The 22,686-nt window shown below is 37.0% G+C and overlaps 2 protein-coding genes across 2 annotated transcripts in view; both read right to left on the bottom strand.

Moving 5' to 3' along the window:
* The window catches only part of LOC150095611 (carbohydrate sulfotransferase 1-like), a 38,958-nt gene extending 25,960 nt beyond the window's left edge, over positions 1-12,998 (bottom strand). Inside the window, exons 1-2 of the mRNA XM_090410611.1 lie at positions 12,948-12,998; positions 10,625-10,753 (exon numbers count right to left, since the gene is read on the bottom strand). Coding sequence (XP_090266737.1) covers positions 10,625-10,753; positions 12,948-12,998 — 180 coding nt within the window. The remainder of the gene's footprint in view (positions 1-10,624; positions 10,754-12,947) is intronic.
* A 508-nt stretch (positions 12,999-13,506) lies between these two features.
* Positions 13,507-21,248, bottom strand: LOC150095610 (carbohydrate sulfotransferase 1-like). Its single transcript, XM_090410610.1, has 2 exons — positions 21,164-21,248; positions 13,507-14,486 (listed from the first exon to the last, which is right to left on the bottom strand). Exons 1-2 carry the CDS (start codon positions 21,189-21,191, stop codon positions 13,507-13,509), a joined length of 1,008 nt encoding a protein of 335 aa, XP_090266736.1. The 5' UTR covers positions 21,192-21,248.
* Positions 21,249-22,686: the final 1,438 nt, after the last annotated feature.

The raw sequence follows: 22,686 nt of genomic DNA, 5'->3' as shown, positions 1-22,686 counted from the left end.
AATTCGTTCTGACAGCGGCGAGTTGTTCCACTTTCGTGGTGGCAAGACAATAGTTAAATTACAGTTCCGACCAGTGAACGATGACTGATTATCTCAGATATTACACATTGCAGGCAGGTGGGGCTCAAATGTTTACGCCCCCCCGATACAACGTGGGTACGGATTAGGTAGCATTTTCAGAAGTGCCTTTTCCTTTTTAAGTCCACTTTTAAAACCTGCAGCTCAATTTGTCGGTCGTCAAGCCTTAAAAGCTGGTCAGCATATGATAGGAGATGTATTGGAAGGGGTACCTGTACGTCGAGCCTTTATAAACAGAGCATCAGAAGCTGGGAAAACCATTGCTGAAAAGGCTCGGAGTCGATTACTTCAGAGAGATCAAGGAAGCAAGAAGAAAAAAACGAATATTAAAAAGCGCAAGCGAGATGACATCTTTTGCTGAGGATATGATGTCAGAGTTAGATCTTTTTTCCCACCCTCGTGTCAACATGTGTGTGGAAAGAAATTCGTATGTCACCTACCAACCAATATCCAGTACTGACAGTGGAGGTCCTGTGTTTTGCATACCAGGTACATCTGAAGAATACTTGGATTTGGGAAAATCATACCTACGTGTTCTTGTGCGCATCACTGACAATGATAATAAACCTATCGAAGATTCTTCAGTTGGTGTTGTGAATAATTTTTTCCATTCCCTGTTCAGTCAAATTGACTTTTTTCTCCAAGATAAACTAGTGAATGTGGCATCAGACACGTATCCTTATAGGGCTTATATTGAAAACCTACTAAATTATGACAGAGATGCTAAAAACAGTCAACTCACAAATGAACTATTTGTTAAAGATGATGTGGCTAATGTTAGTGATATGTTTACCAAAAGTGAATGTGGGATGCGTAGACGACAAGCTCGAATTAACCAATCGAAAAGTGTCGAGATGCTTGGGCGAATACACGCTGACATCATGTATCAAGACCGGTACTTGATCAATAACGTTACTGTTCGTATTCGTATGGTTCGCAGTTCTCCCGAATTTTGTTTACTGACTGCAAATGCTGATTCTAAGGCTAAAGTGCAAATTGAAGAGGCTACACTTTTTGTCCGAAAAGTCAAAATAAATTCAAAGATTCAACTGGCTCACCTGTCTGTATTAGACAAGTCAAACATGATATATCCCATCAATCGAGTACAGGTGTCTTATTTTTCGATTCCCAAGGGTATGTCAGATGCCACACGAGACAATCTGTATCTAGGTGAAATACCATCTAGATTAATTATTGGACTCGTCGCTAGTGATGGATTTAATGGCACTTTCAACAGAAATCCATTTAATTTTCATCATTTCAATCTGAATTTTCTTGTAGTGACAGCTGACGGTATTCAGTATCCCTCACAACCTTTGACTCCGAACTTCAAAGAAAGAAAGGCATTACAGCAGATGTTACATGTCACTGTTCACATCACTAGGTAAATGGAACAGAGACTGTGGTAATGACATTTCTTATGAAGAATACGTAAAGGGAAACGTTCTCTATGGATTTGACTTATCGCCAGATCAAAATGCCGTTGCCCCCTATCTCAGCCTATTAAGAAGAGGAAGTGTGCGACTCGAAGTTAAATTTTCTCAACCTCTTCCTGAAAACATCACAGTGGTTCTTCATGCAGAATTTGAGTGTACGTTATCCGTAACAAATGGTCGTTCTGTGTTACTGGACTATGAACACTGAACAATTAGTAAGCATACTAGAGTTAGAACCCACCACAAGAAAAGTGGGTTTAGGAGTTTGTGCTCGTGATGAATTGCCACAATATCCGATCAGAAAACAACAGTCGATGTTCGTCGTGAACACAGATCCGACCTGGTTGCCAGGACAACATTGGCAAGCTATCTATATTAAAGACAAACACGGTGATTTTTTCGATAGCTTTGGTCGTCCACCCGAAAACGATATTGTTAACTTTCTGAATATTAATACTAATAAATGGCATTATAATTCTGTAGCTGTACTAGCTAAGGAATCTGTCGCGTGTGGTTTGCATTGTATTTTTTAATATTGAGATGTCGTGGTCTTTCTATGCAAAATATTATTAGCAAATGTTATTCTAAGGATTTGTGGTTAAATGATATTGTAGTAACTAATGCTGTTACAGATCATTTACTGAAAATAAAAAATAATTTAAAAAAAAATTGTTTTTTTCACTTACCATTTTTTCCAAACCAGTTTCTTATTCTCACGCAGCTTTCGGGGAGATAGAGAGATGAATTTGGTACTCCTTCGAGCTCTCTTGCGGGGAGGGATTGGAGTCGAAGCATTTTCTTCACTAGGACTGGCTGACGTTGATGGTGTTGATGGGAATGGTTCTGGGTATTTGGTTTGTTCAGTAAAGGTTCTGGACGTGGTAGTCTATGTTCCTGTTGCTCTCCTTCTGTGTGAGCCAATTGGTTTTTCAACCCTAAATACTTTTGCAGAACATTTAAATATGCTTTTACTTTTTCATCTGCATGTTTATTTCTTATTTTTAAAATAGCACTCATTTCGTCATCGAGTGTGTATAGTTCACGCTCCTCTGATGATTGGAGAAGAGTAAACTTTTTAAACATATTCATTTTCTAATAAGTGAAGTCAATAAAGGAACAATGATACTGCCTAATAATGGGAACAGTGCTCCTCCGTGCTGTAAAACCAGCTTTCTTCTGGTAATGAAGGGAAGAGATTTGTTACTTAGTGCTCTTATAATTTTTTTTTTCTTTCGTAGGCGTGACTTCTGATTATGTTTTAGTGGAATATTTCCACATAAAACATTTTTGCATATTTCACAGTGTAGTGATTTGGCTGGAGGTGCAATGTTTTAAAGCATCGTTTGCTTGTTTGGGAGAGGAATGAGATAAGTACTTGATGAGATATTCACAGCGTTTGAGTATATCAGCCATTCAGGGATAAATACTGTATTGGGTTCTTCTGGCAAAATCCGTGACCTCAAGCGTAAAATATCAGGTGTTTCCTGTCTAAAGTCTAAAACTAAATATGAGTGTGGTTCGCGTGTTGCATCTTTATAAATCTGAACTAACACATTCGTTTGTCTTGGAAATACTTGGCAAGCTAAATGAGAAAACTGCAGAGAGTCTCGGGGATTTTTAAAAGCAATAACATAATGGCTATTGAGAGAAATTGTACGAAAATGTGTACCTTTACAGAATAAATTTTGTGTCAGTAGAATAACACTGAGGTTACGGTGATGTGAACCTTTTATGAATACATCAGCTATTTCCGTGCTGTCCTTAGCCTGGTGAACCAAATCATCGATTATGAGTAAATTTCTCACATTAGAATCAAATTCAGGTAACTTCAAACCATTCACGAATTCTATATTGGTAAATTTTTTAAATTTATCTTGATTTTCACTGTAACAGTAAACGAATCGCTCCGGTGGGTGGTTTGATTAGTTGATTACAATGTTCTGTGAGAGACAACACGAATGTTGTTTTTCCTGACTGAGTAGCTCCCGAAATTATACATGTAAATGGATGTATGAACATATCAAAAATGATAACATAATAAGACTGTGATTATTTTTATATAATCAGAGATCATGTAAAAACAAATAGATACTTGTTTTTATATCAAAAAAATCTCCTTGTCAACATTTTTTTTTTTTTTATCACAGTCACCATGTAATCATGCCAAGACGAATTTTTCTTTTTTAATTCTAAGGGAAAAAAAAAGCTATTGTGGAATAATAGTAACAATAACATTGATGTGAAAAATGTACAAGAGAAGGGCGACACTGCAAATTATCGTGTTGGGAAACAACCATGGATTTTTACCTACCAGGTAGAATGTTTAGTTTTCTATCCCATAGATGGAATCTTTTGCTTATGGGGTATGTGAGTGTAGGGAATTATCCTTTAAAATACCCATAGGGAAAAGTGCATGTGTCTGACACTATGCACTTCGCAAAAGTGTATCCAAATCTTTTTGTTACGGAGGTCGTTTTGAGTTGACAGCTCCATTTGTCTCTGTGGACAGAAAATGGTACAGGAATTTGGATGTTTTGTGGCTCACCCCTTACTGCTGCAATCATAGATTCCAGATTAATCTCAGTGGCCGCGCGAGAATTTAAAGTAATGCCTTTGCATTTGGTCACAATCTTACCCCCTCTCCCCCCGCGTTCTGTAGGAATAAGATTTGGGGCCTGTGGTAATAAACTCAACAATAAAGTCGCCGTCGAGTTCGTCACCTAGCTCCCCAAGGTAGTGACCAATGGACGGTGAGTAATCGCCTGGTTTTTCAATGAAAATGACAATCAGTATCTGTGTATAAAAGCCGTCTTTGCAAAGGTTCCATGACCTCATATAATTTTATCCTACCATAGGCAGCTACAAATGAGGAGATGACAGCATTCCCTTTCCTATTTTCAGGCTCAGTGCCTTCAATAGGAGAGTAGGCAACTATCATCTGCTCTTCTGAAACTAACTTGGCATCTTGGATAACTTTACTGTTATCTAAAAAAAGTTCTACGAGGTCTTCATAAGAGGAAATCACCTGGGTCTGAGTTCTTAACATTCTCATGCCAAGCCTTCCCCATAGAGAATTCAAACAAAGCTTAGCAAGTGAACGTTTACTAGGGTTTTTTACTAATGTGTTCACTATTTAACATAACACCTTCCCTTAGCAAAAACTCGTCCATATAAGCCTGTCGGTTTTGACCTTCAGGCCATCCAGATGCTTCCTGTTTCAGCTTCAGAAAGGTATCAATATAATGAGCAAAGAAGTTTTCTTCCCCTTCAAATTTTTGAGAAAAATGCCACACCTCGTAAAATTCAATAACTTTATAACCGCGAGAACGTGCTAAATCTAATTCTGGACTGCACCAATAACCTGTAAATGACCGATCCGTATGAGAGCATAATGGGGCCATTTCAGAAGCACACTTTCCACACAGGGGGAAGATTAATTTTTCGTTAACTGTGATGGGCAAAACCGGTAAAAAGAGATCGGTAGGTGCTTCCACTTTTACATGGCAAATACCAAAGTATACCCCAGGAGAATAGTCGAAATTATCGATAATTACTTCGGGATGTCCCATAGGAAATACCTGATATTTCATTACCCATGGATAAAGGCTATTGAAGTCCAAATAGCGAATAACTTCCTCTTCTGACTGAATTTTGTGATACATTTTGTAGCAGTCAGTTCTGCCACCATGCAGAGCACTACGAGGTAATATAGGATCTGGAATATTAAGAGCAGCAATAAAGTTTTTCAAGGCTGTGTTTTCAGAAATTTCTGCATTAAACTGACATTCCCAAATTGAGATAACGTCGAATCCTTTGCTACGAAAGTAGTTTTCGCGATCCTTTGTTTGCTCAAAAAGGGTTATCATGTTTGTATTTCTGTATGGTTGGAATGTACTTGGTCTGTAGCACTTCTGACAACCATGGAAGAAGAACCATAGAAATCATATAAAAAGCTTCCACATTTCCCATCGAGAAAATAAGGTCCGATGCAGACTTCCCCCCACAGAACGTGCATGTTGTATGGTTATGTTGTTCTTGCCATTTGAGCCGAGCCAAGCCAAAGCCTTTAGACTTTCTATGTTTGCCCCTATGTAATCCCGAGCAGGAAGTATGGCCAATGTATTAGGTTTCAAAACGTTTTGGAGAAATACTCTCAAACATACTCCTGCAATTGTAATGTCATGGAGAAAGGGATCAATCAGGGTGAGCTGTACGAAGAGAGTACGAAAAGTGTTGCAACTGTCACGCAAAACACGCACGTCATCTTTCGTATAAGCTAAAAGTTCCACTTTCAGACAGTATTCAGTGTCTAGCCAATTTTCGTACCAAGTCTCGAACTCTGTACGAGTTTCTTTATTCATAAATTCTGGCTGGAAATATGTTTTTTCGGGGATGACTCCACGATAATCCAGAGAATCGGATGTATGAAACTTATGAGGAAAGAAACCTTATGAACTTCTGGGAGATCGAACATGGCTTGGAGTTTCCTAAGAGCAACACTAATGTAGGAAAAACTATCAAGAAATATGATGTTTAAAGGGTCATAATAGATAGCAAGTATCTTCAATCCGTCAAACACTACACAGGGTTGGAAATTTTTTGAAAAAAGATATTCCAAAATAAAATACCCGTCAAAACCACGAAAATTGTGTGCAATTACACGAATATTTTCGTATTTTGGTTTGACAGTCCGAAGGATCTTACCATCTCGATCACTTTTCATGATATTCCTGACAGAAAACACTCATCTAGAAACTGACCCACACAGTTTTCACCCCAGAACTCGCGTTCGTGACTACCGAAATCAGCTATACATAAGACTGGTACATGACGATGATTTTTAGCTATAGTCTCTATGTCAAAAAAACCCATAGAAACTTGTTTATTTGAGACCTCCGATTTTTTCACAAATCATTTGTTTTGGGTGAACTGATTTGCAGTGAGTGTAGAAATTTTCAGGTGGACAGACGTGGCTTTTATCTGTAGACAAAGTAGCCAAACATTGTCCGCAACGATGGAATTTTGAACAAATATTATTTTGTATGTGCAAATTCAGACATTCGTTGCCGTAGAAAAATCTATTGCATGACTTGCATAAAAGAAGGTCCTGCACACTATGACTGGTGTTTGTGCGACAACGGATGCAGATGTTTTTCATAAGAATAATCATAGGATACATATTAGAGTATCAACATGGATACATTAGCGATTTTTATGTCTAATGTGTATGTGTGTGTTTAGACACCAGTACATAATTAATTATTCAGAAAAACTCGAAACACGACCGTCATCACGACTTTCTCTAAGAATTCCCACACTTTAACAGGAAAGAAATATCCAAAATGTATTGGAAAATTAGTACAACTATCTATAGAAGAAAAATTATTTATTGAACTTCAAGATCTTAATTTTAGACAAATCAAAATATTCGGATGAATTATGAATAAAATATGAACTTGATTAGAATATGAATATAGAAGAAAATACGGATAAACTATGAAAAAAAAGTGTGAGTTACATTAGTATATATAATTAAATTATTCAGAAAACCCTAAATGACCCCATCAAGAATTCCCACGCTTTAACAGGAAAGAAATATCCCAAATGTATTGGAAAATTAGTACAGCCATCTATAGACAACCAAACATGATGACGGATGTGTGTCACCCTGGGAAAATTCCAAGATATCTTATCTCAAAAACATCGCCCACAATTCCATAGCCAAACCAAAACACCATGTGATATCACTGAGAGACATGTTCCCCAGAAATTTCCAAACACATAACGTGACGATTCTTATCTAAATATCACACTCCGTGATGTCCCCGATAGACGAGGGCCCCAGCGAAATTCCAAACACTATAACAACAAACATTCACGTCACGATTTCTTATCTTGACAAAAGTGTCCCACCAATCACGACACGATTCCTTATACACTAATATATCTTCCTTTCCATCCAAAACAATAATGTCACTTATTTACAACTAACAAATGACGTCACCGATATTCATCTGACAACAACAAACATTCACGTAACGATTCCTTATCTTATCTTGATCTTGTCAGAAGTGTCCCACCAATCACAACACGAATCCTTATCTCTACCATCACCCATAAGGCCATACGCGAACCAAAACACAAGAACTGAAGCCATTGACACATATGCCCACAGGGAAATTCCAAACATTCCAGACCCATGACGTCATCAACCAATCACGTCACGATTCCTTATCTTATCTTGATCTTGTCAAAAGCGCCTGGTATACTACTCATGTTTTTCTTCCTTCCCCAGCTTAATGGTTCGCTGGGTAGTAATGCTACTTGACCAGCGAATGATTGCAGAACAAGGTGGTTTCCCATTACCTTCCTTATCCGATAAGTATTTGTATCTGTAGATATGAGTCTTATGGATATGCGTGTTTACAGGGTCGGTTTGCTTGTTTATATTTATGTGTATAAATTCGAAAATAGGGCAACACTACACTGGACAATTTATATAATACGAGCTGGCTGACAGTTGATATTCTAAAATATCGCAAAAATTGTGGGGGAAAAACTTGGAGACGAAAAGTAGTGAAACGTCATAAGAATATATACTTTTTATTACTTTACGAAATAAAACATTCTTTGAAAAATAAATAAATGAAAAATAAGTTCAGTTAATTGAAGTGAACTGAGTTCTGTTTAAATTAACGCTCTATTTTATTTTATTAAAATTTGGGGTGATGCATTCTATTTATTCAAGGAATCACAGTCATTAATCTAGTGCTCGTTTTAATGTGCAAATACTGTAGGCAGGATAGCAATAAAATTTGTTCATGTATTTAAGAGCTATGTTCTCTTATTCAAGTTACAAGTGACATCGAGAATTTCTAATATGGTTGATCAGATCTACTGTGAACATGCCGTTCATAGTAAATTTTTCCAACTACATAGTATTCAATTTTGCATCGGAAAGTTGCAACGACATTTTTTTTTTATTACTTGCACTTTTGCGACATTACTATTTGTTCATACCAGGTCCGGAAAGTTCTGATAAGCACTTAGAACAAAAATGATATTAAAGCAACTGAAACTTTAAAATATAATGTATATATAATTTTTCTTTAATAAAATTATTAACTCATATATAATTTAATAGGAGTAGGAGAGTGAAGGTAACTTATGCTACCTTCTTATATATAGATATAGATAGATAGAAAGTTTTTTTAACTTGGGCATACTATGTTAAAGATACCAAGCAATTTTATAAACTAGGTTTTAATCCTTTTTTCCCAAGTAAGCAAGCAGACAAGTAAGTCGAGTTTCCCCCCTGAACGTAGTTAAAGTCTGAGGCAACTCGTGGTAAAGGTGGAGTAAGATCCGATCACTTTCCTTAGTATTTACCCTAATGCAAAGCACATCCCCTTACGGAGATGTATGATGCTATGCATTAAAGACAAAGGCAACTACTCAGACCGGTTTCGACCTTAACTGAGGTCTTGTCAGTGGCAGCCAGACTAAAAAATGCAGAACTTATAAATTTTACCTAAACCGGTCTGAGCAGTTGCCTTTGTCTTTAATGCATAGTATCATACATCTACAAGGTGCTTTGACCTTATTAAATAAAAATCTCAGGATGAGAGTAAGATGTAGAAAGTTTTTTAACTTGGGCGTACTATGTTAAAGATACCAAGCAATTTTATAAGCTAGGTTTTAATCCTTTTTTTTCCCCAAGTAAGCAGACAGACAAGTAAACAGATCGGAACTTACTCCACCTTTACCACGAGTTGCCTCAGACTTGAACTACGTTCAGGCGCAAACTCGACTTACTTGTCTGTTTGCTTGCTTGGGAAAAAAAGATTAAAACCTAGCTTATAAAATTACTTGGTATGTTTAACGTGTATGTATATGTGTATATATGTATATATGTTAAACTTGTATAGGTAAAGTTGATAAGGCTCTGTATTATTAAAACCTTGGTATTTAGGGTCTAGCTACTCACTGAGGAGACCTCAAAAAAAAGGTTGAAACCGGTCTGGGTAGTGACCCCACCCATAATGTATTGCAGTATACATCTCTTAGTGAGATGTGCTTTACATTATGGAAAATACTGATAATAGTGATCAGATCTTTATCCACCTTTACAATGAGTTGCCCTGTGTGTTGCACCACCTTTAGACTTGAACTACGTTCAGGCGCAAACTTAACTGTTTGCTTACTTGGGATTAGGAGTAAAATAACCAAGTTTATAAAATTACTTGGTAACCCTAATATACATTATTCCCAAGGTAAAAAAACGTATTTACATATATATATGTTACCACTAAAGCTTGAAAGCCGTTAATGTGCACATTACCTAGTTAATCTGCCTAGGTGCATATTAACTAGGTAATGTGCACATTACCTAGCTAATCTGCCTAGGTGCATATTAACTGCTTCCCTATCGTTAAAGTTCAAAAGTTTGTTTCTCTCATTTCCTTTCCATACTCCTTCCCCCCTCTCCCTCCACTTTTAGTTTGGTTTCGCCAGTGTCATATGTTTTGCAAATTCATTTCCTTAATTCTAATAATATTTTAAACCGTTTGATTCTTTGTATTATAGTTTTTTAATTGATGGATGATTGATGCTATCAACTAATTTGTTGATTGTTTGATTATATTAAAAATTATATTAAATTATATTAAAGATTATATTAAATGATTCTTTAGATATCGAAAAATAAATAAATAACATTTATGTTAATTTAAGCGTGCAGAAACGTTGCTGTTGTTCCAGCAAAGATCTTATTTTCACTTTAACGAATGCCTAGTAGGTAATTTGCAAATTACCTAGGTAATTTGAGAAATGAAACAGTTTTCGGCACTTTAACGGATCACCCTAGATAATCTGCACAATACCTAGATAATCTGTAGAATAACTGATTTCTGCACTTTAGTAGTAACATATATATATATATAGTTAAGAAACGACATCTTAATGCATTTAGCATTTACTCTATTTTTGAAGATTGATGTATAGCAACCATCCTTTACCATTTCCTCATTGTAGACAGAGTCCTGTCAATGATTTCATAGCCATCTGAGTATAGCAGACAGTTACCGCAATTTTATGGTCCTTAACCTTACCACTGGAATCGCACTATTTAAGACAATACTACTGCCTATTTCCTTAAGTTCAAGGAGTTCTGAAACTGATTTTCCACGGGGGAACGGGGCTACTTGCCTTTGCCGAAGATCGACAAACTCGAGAACCGACTGAAAGAAAAAAAAAAAAAAAAAAGCCTAGATAAAGTTATTTATTTACGTGGGTGGCCTGAAAAGATCTAGGCCTCAACCATAAATGGCAACATTATCGGCAAGATATTTTTTTTCTTAAGTTGGTACATCTGTCATAAGCATCGATGTGAGATTGCAAGTCATTCTATCTAGTTTGTTTTATACAGCTGTCGGAAGCAAGAGTGTTGTCTGTATCCCTTGAAATGGATACAATTGAGTATCGTGCGATTATAAAATTCGCTGTAAAAGAAGGTTTAATGCCAAACGAAATTCATTCCAAGTTCATAAACGTTTATGGGCATTCTTCTCCTTCGTTTTCGACAATTAAGAAATGGGCTGCGAGTTTATACGTGGCCGTACCAGCCTTGAAGATGATCCACGTGAAGGACGTCCAAAAAGTGTAACAACACCAGAAATCATTGATTAAGTGCAGGATATGGTATTGGATGACCGGCGAGTCAAAGTGCGTGAAATTGCTGAGACTATAGACATTTCAAAAAAAACGTGTAGGATACATTGTGCATGAAGAATTGCAAATGAAAAAGCTTTGCGCAAGATGGGTGCCGCGCAGATCAAAAACTCACTCGCATGAAAATCTCTGAACAGAGCATGGATCTTTTGAACAGGAATAAAACGGATTTTGTGCGTCGATTTATATCTGGTGTAACAACACCAGAAATCATTGATTAAGTGCAGGATATGGTATTGGATGACCGGCGAGTCAAAGTGCGTGAAATTGCTGAGACTATAGACATTTCAAAAAAAACGTGTAGGATACATTGTGCATGAAGAATTGCAAATGAAAAAGCTTTGCGCAAGATGGGTGCCGCGCAGATCAAAAACTCACTCGCATGAAAATCTCTGAACAGAGCATGGATCTTTTGAACAGGAATAAAACGGATTTTGTGCGTCGATTTATTACTATGGACGGGACTTGGATTCAACATTATACACCAGAATCCAAACAACAGTCGAAACAGTGGACAGAAGCCGGTTGTTCAGCACCGAAGAAGACAAAGTTTGTTCCATCAGCAGGAAAGGTCATAGCATCGGTGTTTTGGGATGGTAAAGGCATTTTGTTTATTAATTATCTTGAAAAGGGTAAAACAATAACCGGGGAATATTATTCCCATCTTTTAACCAGACTAGATGAAAAAATTCGTGAGAAAAGACCCGGTTTGCAGAAGAAAAAATCATCTTTCATCATGACAATGCACCTGCCCACAAAGGCATTTGGCAATGGAAAAATTAAGGAAACTGCACTATGAATTGTTGGAACATCCGCCCTATTCCTAGATTTGGCTCCCTCTGACCTGTCTCTTCCCCAAACTAAAACTCTTCCTCGCTGGTCAGCGTTTTTCTTCAAATCAAGAGTAGATTGCAGCTGTAGAGGGGTATTTTGGAGATCTTACTGAGAACCACTACAGGGACGGGATAATTGCGCTGGAGCATCGCTGAAATAAATGCATTAGTCTCAAGGGAGATTATGTTGAAAAATAACTCTTTCAACATAATCGAACTTTTTTAGACCACCCACGCATATTTTTAATTATTTTTTGTCTTGTTTCTGTTACTGAAGTAAGCGCTATTAAATTGCACAGCGTTCCTTACAAAATCACAGATCTGTAATTCCCAAGCCCTAAAAAAACAAGTGCAACTATTTGTGAATTTTCACGTCACACTTTAAATAACGCTGATGTTTATGGGTCAAAATCTCCTGGAGTAATAAGCAGAATATATGACCTATTTAAAAGACTACCACTGACTGCGTGTTTCAGCTTCCCAAGTAGATGTAAAAGCCTAACCAATTTTACCATGACTAATTGGAGAGTGCTTTCAATAGGTTATTTTTTAAAAGCAGAGTTGTGTTGAGTTGTTTTTAAATATGTATTTCTCCAAAAATTACTTTTAAGGAAAAGCAGGACAGTATTTCATGTGGTGGTCTACAACAGAATAACAGTGAAATGTTGGAAAGCGAGAAACCTTAGACAAGTATAAGGACATTACTTAATCATATGAGAATTGCCAACAAGACCACATTACAAAAATCGACACAGTTGCTCGAAAATATGATCTTTTAGCATCAGTATGTCGTAAGAACCATATTGATATAAGATTTTATGGCAACATATCCCACTCGAATACCAGAGTACACTTAGGATCATCAATTTACCAAGGCGGTTGCTGCAGCATGCAAGCTGACGCCCGAAGGCGTCCCGCGCATGTTCGATCGAATTTAAGTTGGTGATCGTGCTGCTCATGACAGTCATTAGATTTCTTCAGTTTCAAGATACTCCTCCACAACGTGAGCTCTATGGATGGCATTGTCAGGTATTGGAAAGAAAATGCTAGTCAACCGTCCTTACCTACAAAGTCGCACTCAGGGTTCGAGGATTTCTCAGTACCTCTGGGCAGTTTAGTATCCCTACCATAAGAAGGATGCAGCCATCATTGATCATTATTTCGCTCCGCTATAAGAACACGGCCTACACCATAAGTGTCCATTTTTGACAAATACGTCGCCCACATTTAGTCAAGATTGTCACATATTTAATCTCCAGACAGTTGATTACCCGTACAGATAACCAGTGGTTGGTTGTCTGTAAGGCTGCATTCAATGCAGCACTTATGGACGAGTTATGATTTTAAAAAAAAAAAACGAATTGCATAGTGTTTTTTATATACTCCTCACACTTTATTTACATTACAGTTTGGATTCTTTTTCATGATTTTCATTCTTTGCAATATCCCTCATGAACTGGATAATAAAATCTTTCATTTAATTCACTATAACCCATTTTCTGCAGAATATTACGACAGTTTTCTTGAATCTCAGCAATCTGTTTTATAGTCATGTGTTGAATCCATTTTGTTGCAGTTTCTGCAGAATTCCTAGATGTCCTATAAGGATAAAGCAGATTAGGTTCCATGGAGCCAATCTGTTGTTTTTCTTTCTGAGTATTGTTTTGCACAAAATAGACCACTTCCTGAGGCATTTCTAATCCTAGAAAAAGAAATATTTTTCGGGTAGTATTCAACGGAAAGAGAGCAAGATCCTCGTATCTTAGTTGCATTAATTTATCAGGAAAATTGCGTTGTAGTTCGCACGAATATTTGAGGTCTTCGTCCACCAATTTACAGAACTCTTTGGAAGACCAGCAGTTTTTCAGTTTCAAACACCACACTGGGATGTCATTTTGAAACCGCGAATACATGGTTCCTCTTGGATCCCGAACGAGATGAATAATCTTAAGATTGAGATCACTACTTTCTTGTAACATTTGCAATGCTTGTCGTAAGGGTAGCCTGATAGTTTTAATGATAATCATTTTAGCCGGCATACATTGCATGTTCATAAATGTCAGGGTGTAACAATAAGTTCCGTTGCGAAATGATGTACATGTGTTCCAAAATTTCCTGTTACGTGGCATTTTGAGTAACAGCTTGTCATGTTCTCGAAGCCATTTTAGATACGAATTCCAGTTTGTGAAGTTACACTGCAAGAGATCTTTCAGGAATGTCCTCACAGTAGCCATCTTTGGTTCATTGAATAAATGGATGAAGTCCGAGAAATAGTGAACTGGCTCAAAGTGATAAAAACTGGAATGGTAGCTCTCAAGTAAATCTCCGAGAAATGATGATCCGCTCCGGGGATAAGTAACAATAAGGACTTGAACTCTCTCTTTCTGATTTGCTGATAGCTTGCTGTTTTCTGCAGAAAGAAATAACATATTATCAGTATTTATTTTTCATTACTGATAAAATAAAATAAAATATCAGTTTTTAATATTAAAAATAAATGGCATATAAATTCATGCAGGATGAAATAAATTTAAAAAAAAAAAAATCAGCTAACGCCTTTTTATTCCCGTATACGGGAAGTAGGCGAGGCCATTTAGCCCTATCTAACTTTTGGAGACTGAGTGGGCAGTTCAATCTCCACTGGTACCAATCAGAGATAGATGACCCAAGGCTATCACTAATTAAGCGGTACACAGTGAAGAGAGACGGCTCAAATGTGCCACCATCTCGTGGTCCCTAACCCTAACACAATATATTTAATGTCTGAAATAATGTGGGTTCTACGGTCGATTTTCTTGAGTTTACGGGACGAAAAACCCGAGTTTCCGGGAGGAAAAACCTGCTTGCCCGTGCCAGAGATCGACTAACTCGGGAACCGGTCGAAAAAAGGCTTAGAAAAATTTCATCTAGTCGCCGACTAGATTCGAAACCAATAAATTCTTGGTCCTTTAGTGGAAAATAATTTTCCGGCTTTATTCACTTAACACATAAAGTGAATTAGTAATTACACGTAGCATTTCGATTTTCCCGTCAGAGGGTCTCAGATCGTTCTCATCGTGTGACGTTACGGTAAATGAGAAAATGGAATTACGTAATTCTGCCTTAAATTTCCAGATAAGCTTATTTCAGATTTTTTTAACTTCAGCACTCATACTGTGAATCTGATTATGATTTTTGTGCGTGATTTTGCAATTATTTGATTATCCCGTCTACGTTAGCAACGGCACGAACACTCCGAATTTCCCAAATTCGTATTTATACTTGAATATAAATGTAAATACTGCCAAATCTATTAAAGTTTAGTTTTATGTTTACTGTAACTGAAATCCTATGATAACTACATTCTGTTCATATTTAGAAATTTCCCAGTGAACATAAAGGTTAAAAAATAATTAATTCTTAAATTTTAAACTTTTTTTTTTAAGTGTTGCTGCTGCTTGTAATCTGAAACTAATTTTTCTAAGAGAATGCTTGCTTCGGTCCGAAATTAAAACCAGTCCCCCTCTCTGATTCTAGCTACGTAAGAGAAGTCGTACGTGACTTGCTACAGTACGATTCATACCACTGGATATTTGACATTATACCAAAGCGCATGCACGCCGCCAAGCGGAAGATTAAGAACCATAATGCGCCACCTTGTCAAATAAAAGTAACTATTATGTTACGTAGATTTTTTTCCATTTTATTGAGTTATATTTTTTCCTGTTTTTTTTTTGTGTGATTTTTAAAGTTTCTTGGTTGCAATGTTATTTTTAGTGAGTTCTTGTTTGCGATGAATGGTGTTTGTTAGTATTATTATGTGAGGAATATATATTTTTATTAACAATATGATGTCGTCAGGAGAGCAAGTGTGTGTTGGCTGTTTGTGCGGGAAGGTATGTATAGTGTGGTTTATGAGGTGCCAGCCAAACTGGGTGGATTTTTGAGGCGATGGGTATGTGTTTTGGAAAAAACGGCCAGGTGTTTTTAATGTTGGGGTCTTTTAAAGCTGGGCGGATGCGTTGCTGAAGGTAATGACTAGAATGAATGTTTTTTTTTTTTTTCAAGTGGAAATAAGTAGCTCTGGCACGGAGTCTCGCTCGCCCTCTAATGTCACTGCCCACGGGGCTGGTGTGTTTTTAGGCTCCGCAGATAGGCAGGTAATATTTTTAATCCGAAGAGGGTGTGTTGTGGGAAGTGGCAGACATAGTGGGCGGGTGTTTAAAGCTGGAAATGGGTGGGTGGGATGTTGCAGGTGGGAAAAGGTGTGGCGACGTCACTTCCTGCGATGTGCGTACAGGATGTTAGTGTGTTTTTAGGTTGGGCACAGTGGGTGGGTGGGTGTAATCAAGTCTCCTAGGGTCACAGACCAGAAGTGCTTGGGTATTATTAGCCACAGCATATGTGGTATTGCTTTTATCGTGTTTTTTCGTTTTGTTTTTTTTTGTGTGTGTTGATATGGTGATTTGTCCATTCCACTGACTAAATCGTCAGGTTAGCTCTGCCCTCAGAGACTAACAATTTAAACTTGGCCCTCCTAGAACTAACTAGGCCATTTAAATTCAATGAAACGAACAAATCACCACCCCAACACAAAAAGCACCCCAAAAACATGAAAAATCCAATATCATGAAGGATACAACAAGGACAAAACACCAGTACCTTTCCAGAGTTGGTGTGTTCTGCTGATGTTCTGATTTCTTTTTCTTTTTTTTTTTTTTAGATTAGTTTTGTGGTCAAACCACACTATCAGTTCAACTTTGAACTGACATCTATGCAAGCAGAAATGCTTCTGCTCATCTTGATAACCATAATGGTATACATTCAGTTGGTATTCACTAGTCTGTAAGAAATAACAGCTCATATTTCCATACCAAGAGAAATCGCACTTACACAACTACAGGAAGTTAATGTTGAAGTGAAGAAATACTACCTGTCACATCTTCATAAACGACTAATTTAGCAATCATTGTCACAGAAGAATATACAGAATTCAATATAAATTATTAGTTATCACTGTCCATCCGCAAGAATAATGATTTTTATAATTTTATTTTCACTTTTTTTTATTACTAGAATTTTTATAATGTAAACAATGCAAACCATAGTTAGAAATAAACTTAGAACTTTTAATTTCTTTACTGCAAAGAAAAATAGACGAACATAGTGTAATTATTCGAAGTTAGTGAATAATTGACCATGGTTTGAACAAGGAAAAGAAAGACGTTTAATAACTTTCGTAGATTACAAAATAATGAAGATGGAACTGTTATGAAGAAATTAAAGTTTCGTAGATCTATTGTCGTTTCCTTCAGACATTTACGGTGATTGTGCAATAGAAAATAGTTTAATAGGAAGAAAAATAGTTACGTACACAGGAGAGGTTACTTTTTCGTGAAGGTCAATTATCTCGCATACGGGAGGCATAAGAACCTATCGCACATCACTGCACTGTGAGGTGAAGATGACGGTTGAAAAAGAAGTAACCTATTTGACATTGTTCTTAAACAATTCTTGGTTGAAACTGTTGGGAACCACATCAGTGGAAGGCTGTTCCAGACGGCAGAGGTAGATGGAATAAATGAGCAAGAGAAGTAGGTTCGATGAATTGGCAATTGTACTGTAAAGGGATATTGTACAGCAGTTGCACTTGTTTTAACAAGCCTAACGTCAAAAGCTGAGGATTTCAATTTTGGAATTCTCTGGTAGGCAAAATTACAACGTACAAAGGCACAGGTGCCGCCTTTGTGGCGAAATGATTCATGAAGCGTATAATTTGGGCATTGGAGGTGAACTGTGGTTGATGTAGCTGTAATTCGGGTTTCTGTTAAGAGAATATCTGGTTTGGATGTCTATAAGTGGTGTTGAACTTCGTTTATGTTGGAATTTATGCCCGAATGTTTGTGAAGTGGCTGTGGAAATCAATTTTTATTTATTTAGTTATTTAAATTTTTTTGTAGCGATCCTGGTAAGTTTGGAATATTGTGTTTTGGTTTCAACTGTTTGGATGAACTGGTTGTTAAGGGAGATCTATTATGTTCGCAGTGCTACCGTCATTGTTTGTTTTTATTTAATTTTTTTTTTTTTGGTTTTATTATTGGATGAAAGGAAAGAATGGGGGAAATAGTTTCGTGAACAGAGAGCGATCAGTCTCCTTGCCATTTCGTGACCTCGACAGTTCCATCTACATACCTCTACTCGGACTTCCTCACCAGGCATGACTTGTGCAGGGCCGTACTTATGCACAAGCGCATGAGGCTCTAGCTTGGGGACCCGAAAAACTAGGACCAATTAATGGTTCCAAATAATGATATTGAACCCCGGAGCATTCCAGGTCCTCAGAAAAAATGTAAGTACGATCCTGGCAGCAGGATCATGTGCCATTTGAACTGGGAATCCTGACGTTACTGACTGGCACGGGAAGTATACTATCTGCAGCGGCTTGCGTTAACACCGTTTTAACTGCAGTACCCTCGAAATGGGGAATGAGTCTGGGTGGCTAAATATGTTAGTCATGCCCTTCAAGGATATTACTCACGCTGCCTGGAAAAGAGATGGAGTGTGGAGGCCAAACATAGCATTCGCCAGTTCAGGCTCCCAATAAGCAGGGTTGTGGTGGTGTTTCGCTGGATGATGGTCATCTTCCACCATCCTGATGGTATTTCACTAGTGTTTCATTCCTTTTGCAGCTGGAATGCTCGCTGCAAACGCCAGAGATCCTTTTGTGGAAACAGGCCACATCATGGGAAGGCGGGGTTGACTTGACAGGGTGGCTGTACGTTGTGCATCCCCTGCCCATTTGTGACGCAAATTTTTCTCTATGAAAAGAAAGAAGGTAAAAAAAAAACTTTATTTTTGGATTACTTGTTTTTGTGATTACTTTATGTGTATATGTAATATTTAGCAGATTTTCGCTTCGCTTGTTTCCTTTTTTAAATTCGTCTTTCTTTTCAATTTTGCTGCGGACTGATTTCTAGTGTTATGTGTGGCGGAGTGCGCCATTCGCATGTGGGATGTCTCTTGCGGTGACTTTCAATAGCTCCGCACTGGATCACGGGACTTCGCTTACGTGGAGAATTTTGGAGCCGTGCATATCGGCGAATATCGATATCTTTTGCCTAATACCTTATTGGACTAGATTCGTTGTTAATTTGTGCAGTGTTTTAAGAATTATGAATTCAACTCCCTGATGTGCCGGAGAATTGATTTCACGAGGTTAAGAAACACTACACAGGTAGACAAGAATTCCTTTTAGTTTCATTAAATTTGCTAGCGATGGACTTCCGTAACAAGTATCTCGTTCAACTATATCCCAAAGGATAATACTCAGTGGAATTAGGATCCCGCAACTGAAACATAGAGCGTTATCTTATTGGTAGAGGCCATCACATGCAGGATAAATGTGAGTAACCGCAGTTGCTCTCGAGTACCAACAAAACACCGGGCCACTACTTTTCATTGTTTAGATCCAGGATCAATGAGTCTGTGGCTGCCTTATGGTATCTACACTCTTGTTTCGTCGTTCACATGACATAAATGGGACATCGATTCAATCACTTCATGCAACTTTTCTCCATCCTTTGATATCCAATAGCAAAGTCGTTCTTTTGCTAACTTTAGCTACTCTTTTTGTCCAGTTGGTGTGTTACCCTCGATTGTCATATACTATTACACCGTAATGGGTGCAGTGCATGGTGCGATCAGATACTATTTTTTTTTTTTATCTTTGGATGTCGATTTGATGTTTTTCATGTACATTTTTCAACGAAGGAGACTGTGTCAGTCTCATATGGAGATGGAAGGGCTTACCTTCCAGAAAAGCCCGTGTTTTATTTCCCACAAAAGAGGCCAAAACAACACACAATTAACAGACACACTTGCCACATAGCCTTAGTTGCTTCTTTGGTAATTTCAAAAAAAAAAAAAATTCTCAGTAAGATACCTAACACTTGTACATGGCAGTCCTTCCACAGCAACAGTTTCCAAGATACTCTGTCGCTGCCATACAGATAAATAATTCTCTGTTCAAAGTCACCTGATCCCAATGTAATATACCTCCGGTATCAACATGTGTTGTTAGCTGCGTGCAGCTGGTGAATTCACTTTAACAAGAGGACGCAAGATGTCTCTCATATTTTCCCTACTTTAAATGTATTTCAGTAATTTCTTTTAGGTGGTGTCATTTTACCAAATGGAAATTCACTTTCTAAACTGAGTAAACTGTAAATCGTTAGTAACTGGTCACACAGTGACAAGCATCAACAAGATATTATGATTAAAACAAGAAAGAAAACTATCTCAAACAGGCTTTCCAGTCTGCATCAGTGATGACTCGTACGTTGTTTGAAAAACATGCAATCCCACGCTTCGTTATTTATGCTGTAATGGGTTCCTACCAGCTTTGCATGCTAGTGTTCTAGTTTCTTTCCGAATTTACATTTTTTTTTTTTTTTCTGTGTTTACCCTAAAGATGCTACACTGTTTTTAGTGACGAAACTAGTTGGTCAATTCCTGTAGTTATTTTTACGACCAATGAAACCCAGCTATTCTGTAGATGACACTTGATTGGTCGATAGCTACTTTCAAACACAACGTAGATTTATTTCTAAATAATATGAACCTATGATATCTGTAACGACACAATATATATATATATATATATATATATATATATATATATATATATTTTTTTTTTTTTTTTTTTTTTTTTGGAAATATTTGTTGTACGTGATTTCAGGTTTTTTAGGCTTACTTGAAATAGATTTGACATTTTATTTTTAATAGTAATGATCCAAAAGGCGTTTTTAAATTTATTGACATTATTTATTTTCATTTGTTATAAATTAAATGTGATCATCTGAAGCTAACTTTAGAGATGAATTCGTGTCCTCTATAGCCGCGGAGATTATTTCTGTTTTATTATTGAAGAGAACTTCGATTTCCAAACTGGAAAGCTTGACGTATATCTATGCAAATACACCGAAATCTACCCAGGTAGATTTATTCAATACATTTTTTGTAATCTTCATTTTGATCCCAACGTTTTTTTTTTAATTCGTTTTAAGAAGAATATATTATTCTCTTCTAAATAAAATTCTTTTACCTCACCTTTGTGGAACATTCCGTTTTGACCCATGAGTAGAACACTGACTTCATACACCAAAACCAAACAGATACTTAGTAAAATGGCTATCTTTAGGAAAAAATAACATTTCTTCATGTTTGCAAAATAATAGGCTTGAAATATTTTGAATGATCTGAAATAAAGAAATTAACTGAGCATTGAATACTGTTTGCCAGAAAAATTTATTCCTTAAGAGTACTTTAAATCATAAGTATATTCGTACTTTAAATTCGTAAAAAAAGAAAAAGTACTTGAAATCATAATTAAACTGCAACAAACTATTAAACAAAAATATATGATTTACATGAAATTGATCACATGGATTTCACATTTGAAGATGTGAAAAGTATGCAGTGGATGCCGTATAAATTAGCTATCAGTAAATGAGGAGAAAGAGGAATTGTCTTTTCTGCCATTTCATTTGTTTTGAGTCCCAGGAAACCTGAAATGACTTATTTTCGTAATAAACAGTTACCTCCTTTTCCTCCATAATGTTGAGTTCTTCTAGCCCAAAACAATGCAGTATATGTTTGCTCATTAGACCTGTGGTTACATATGGAAGCGAAGCGTGGACACTTAGTGAAAAAGACCAAGACAATTTGAGGAAATTTGAAAAGAAAATTATAAGAAGAATTTATGCACCTGTTGAAGAAAATAGTGTATGGAGAATAATACGGTACAGGAAAGAAATTAGTCAAATACTAAAAGAAGAAGATATTGTTAGGTTCATAAAAGCGCAGAGATTACACTGGTTAGGTCAGGTAAAAAGAATGGAAGAATTCCGTATGCCAAGAAGAATATTGAGGGAGAAGATATATGCAACAAAGGGAGACCAAGATTGAGATGAATTGATAACGTAATCCAAGACTTGACTACTGTGAAAGGCTGGGAAAGACTAGTCAATGATAGAAGATCGTGGAGACGAGTTGTACAGGAGGCTAAGGCTCACAACGGGCTGTAACGCCGGATGGTAGGTAGATGTTTGCTAGTGCTTTTTTTTATGGCAATTCTACATGCGAAAGATTTGTTTGACCTAAAGTACATCATTGTCCAGTTCACTTGGTATCAACGATTCCTTTGGCTGAAAAAAAAAAAGACCTGCATTCGAATCTCGTAACGACTTGAACTTTCATAAGTGCTTTTCAACTGAACGTGGGTTATCCGGTCTCATACAGTGGTGGAAGATTTTTTTTTTTCCTCCAGGAAATTGGGGTTTTCATCCCACGAAATAGGTATATTGGCCAGAATACATGCAATGGAGACATAATGCGCTGGTCTCATAGCCTCAGTTGCTTCAGCCGTAATCCCAAAACAACAGCATCACCACCCTGAATAGGCAGAAAATTGAGAAGGAAAATAAACCTTCTCAGATTTAATTTTGAAGACCTGTAAATCATACTCTAGGAAATGCACAAGAAGCTGTTCTAAATGAGAGGAATAGAACGAATTTAGTTATTCTTAAGTGCGCCTTCCTGGGGCGAATGCTGGTCTTGTTATCATTCAGGGA

This window comes from Typopeltis vanoorti, chromosome 20 (assembly GCF_054136105.1).
Source record: "Typopeltis vanoorti isolate ZY-2024b chromosome 20, IOZ_Tvanoo_1.0, whole genome shotgun sequence".
Lineage (NCBI taxonomy): Eukaryota > Metazoa > Arthropoda > Arachnida > Uropygi > Thelyphonidae > Typopeltis > Typopeltis vanoorti.
Note: the sequence above shows the minus strand (reverse complement) of the source record. Positions and strands in the feature narration are given on the sequence as shown.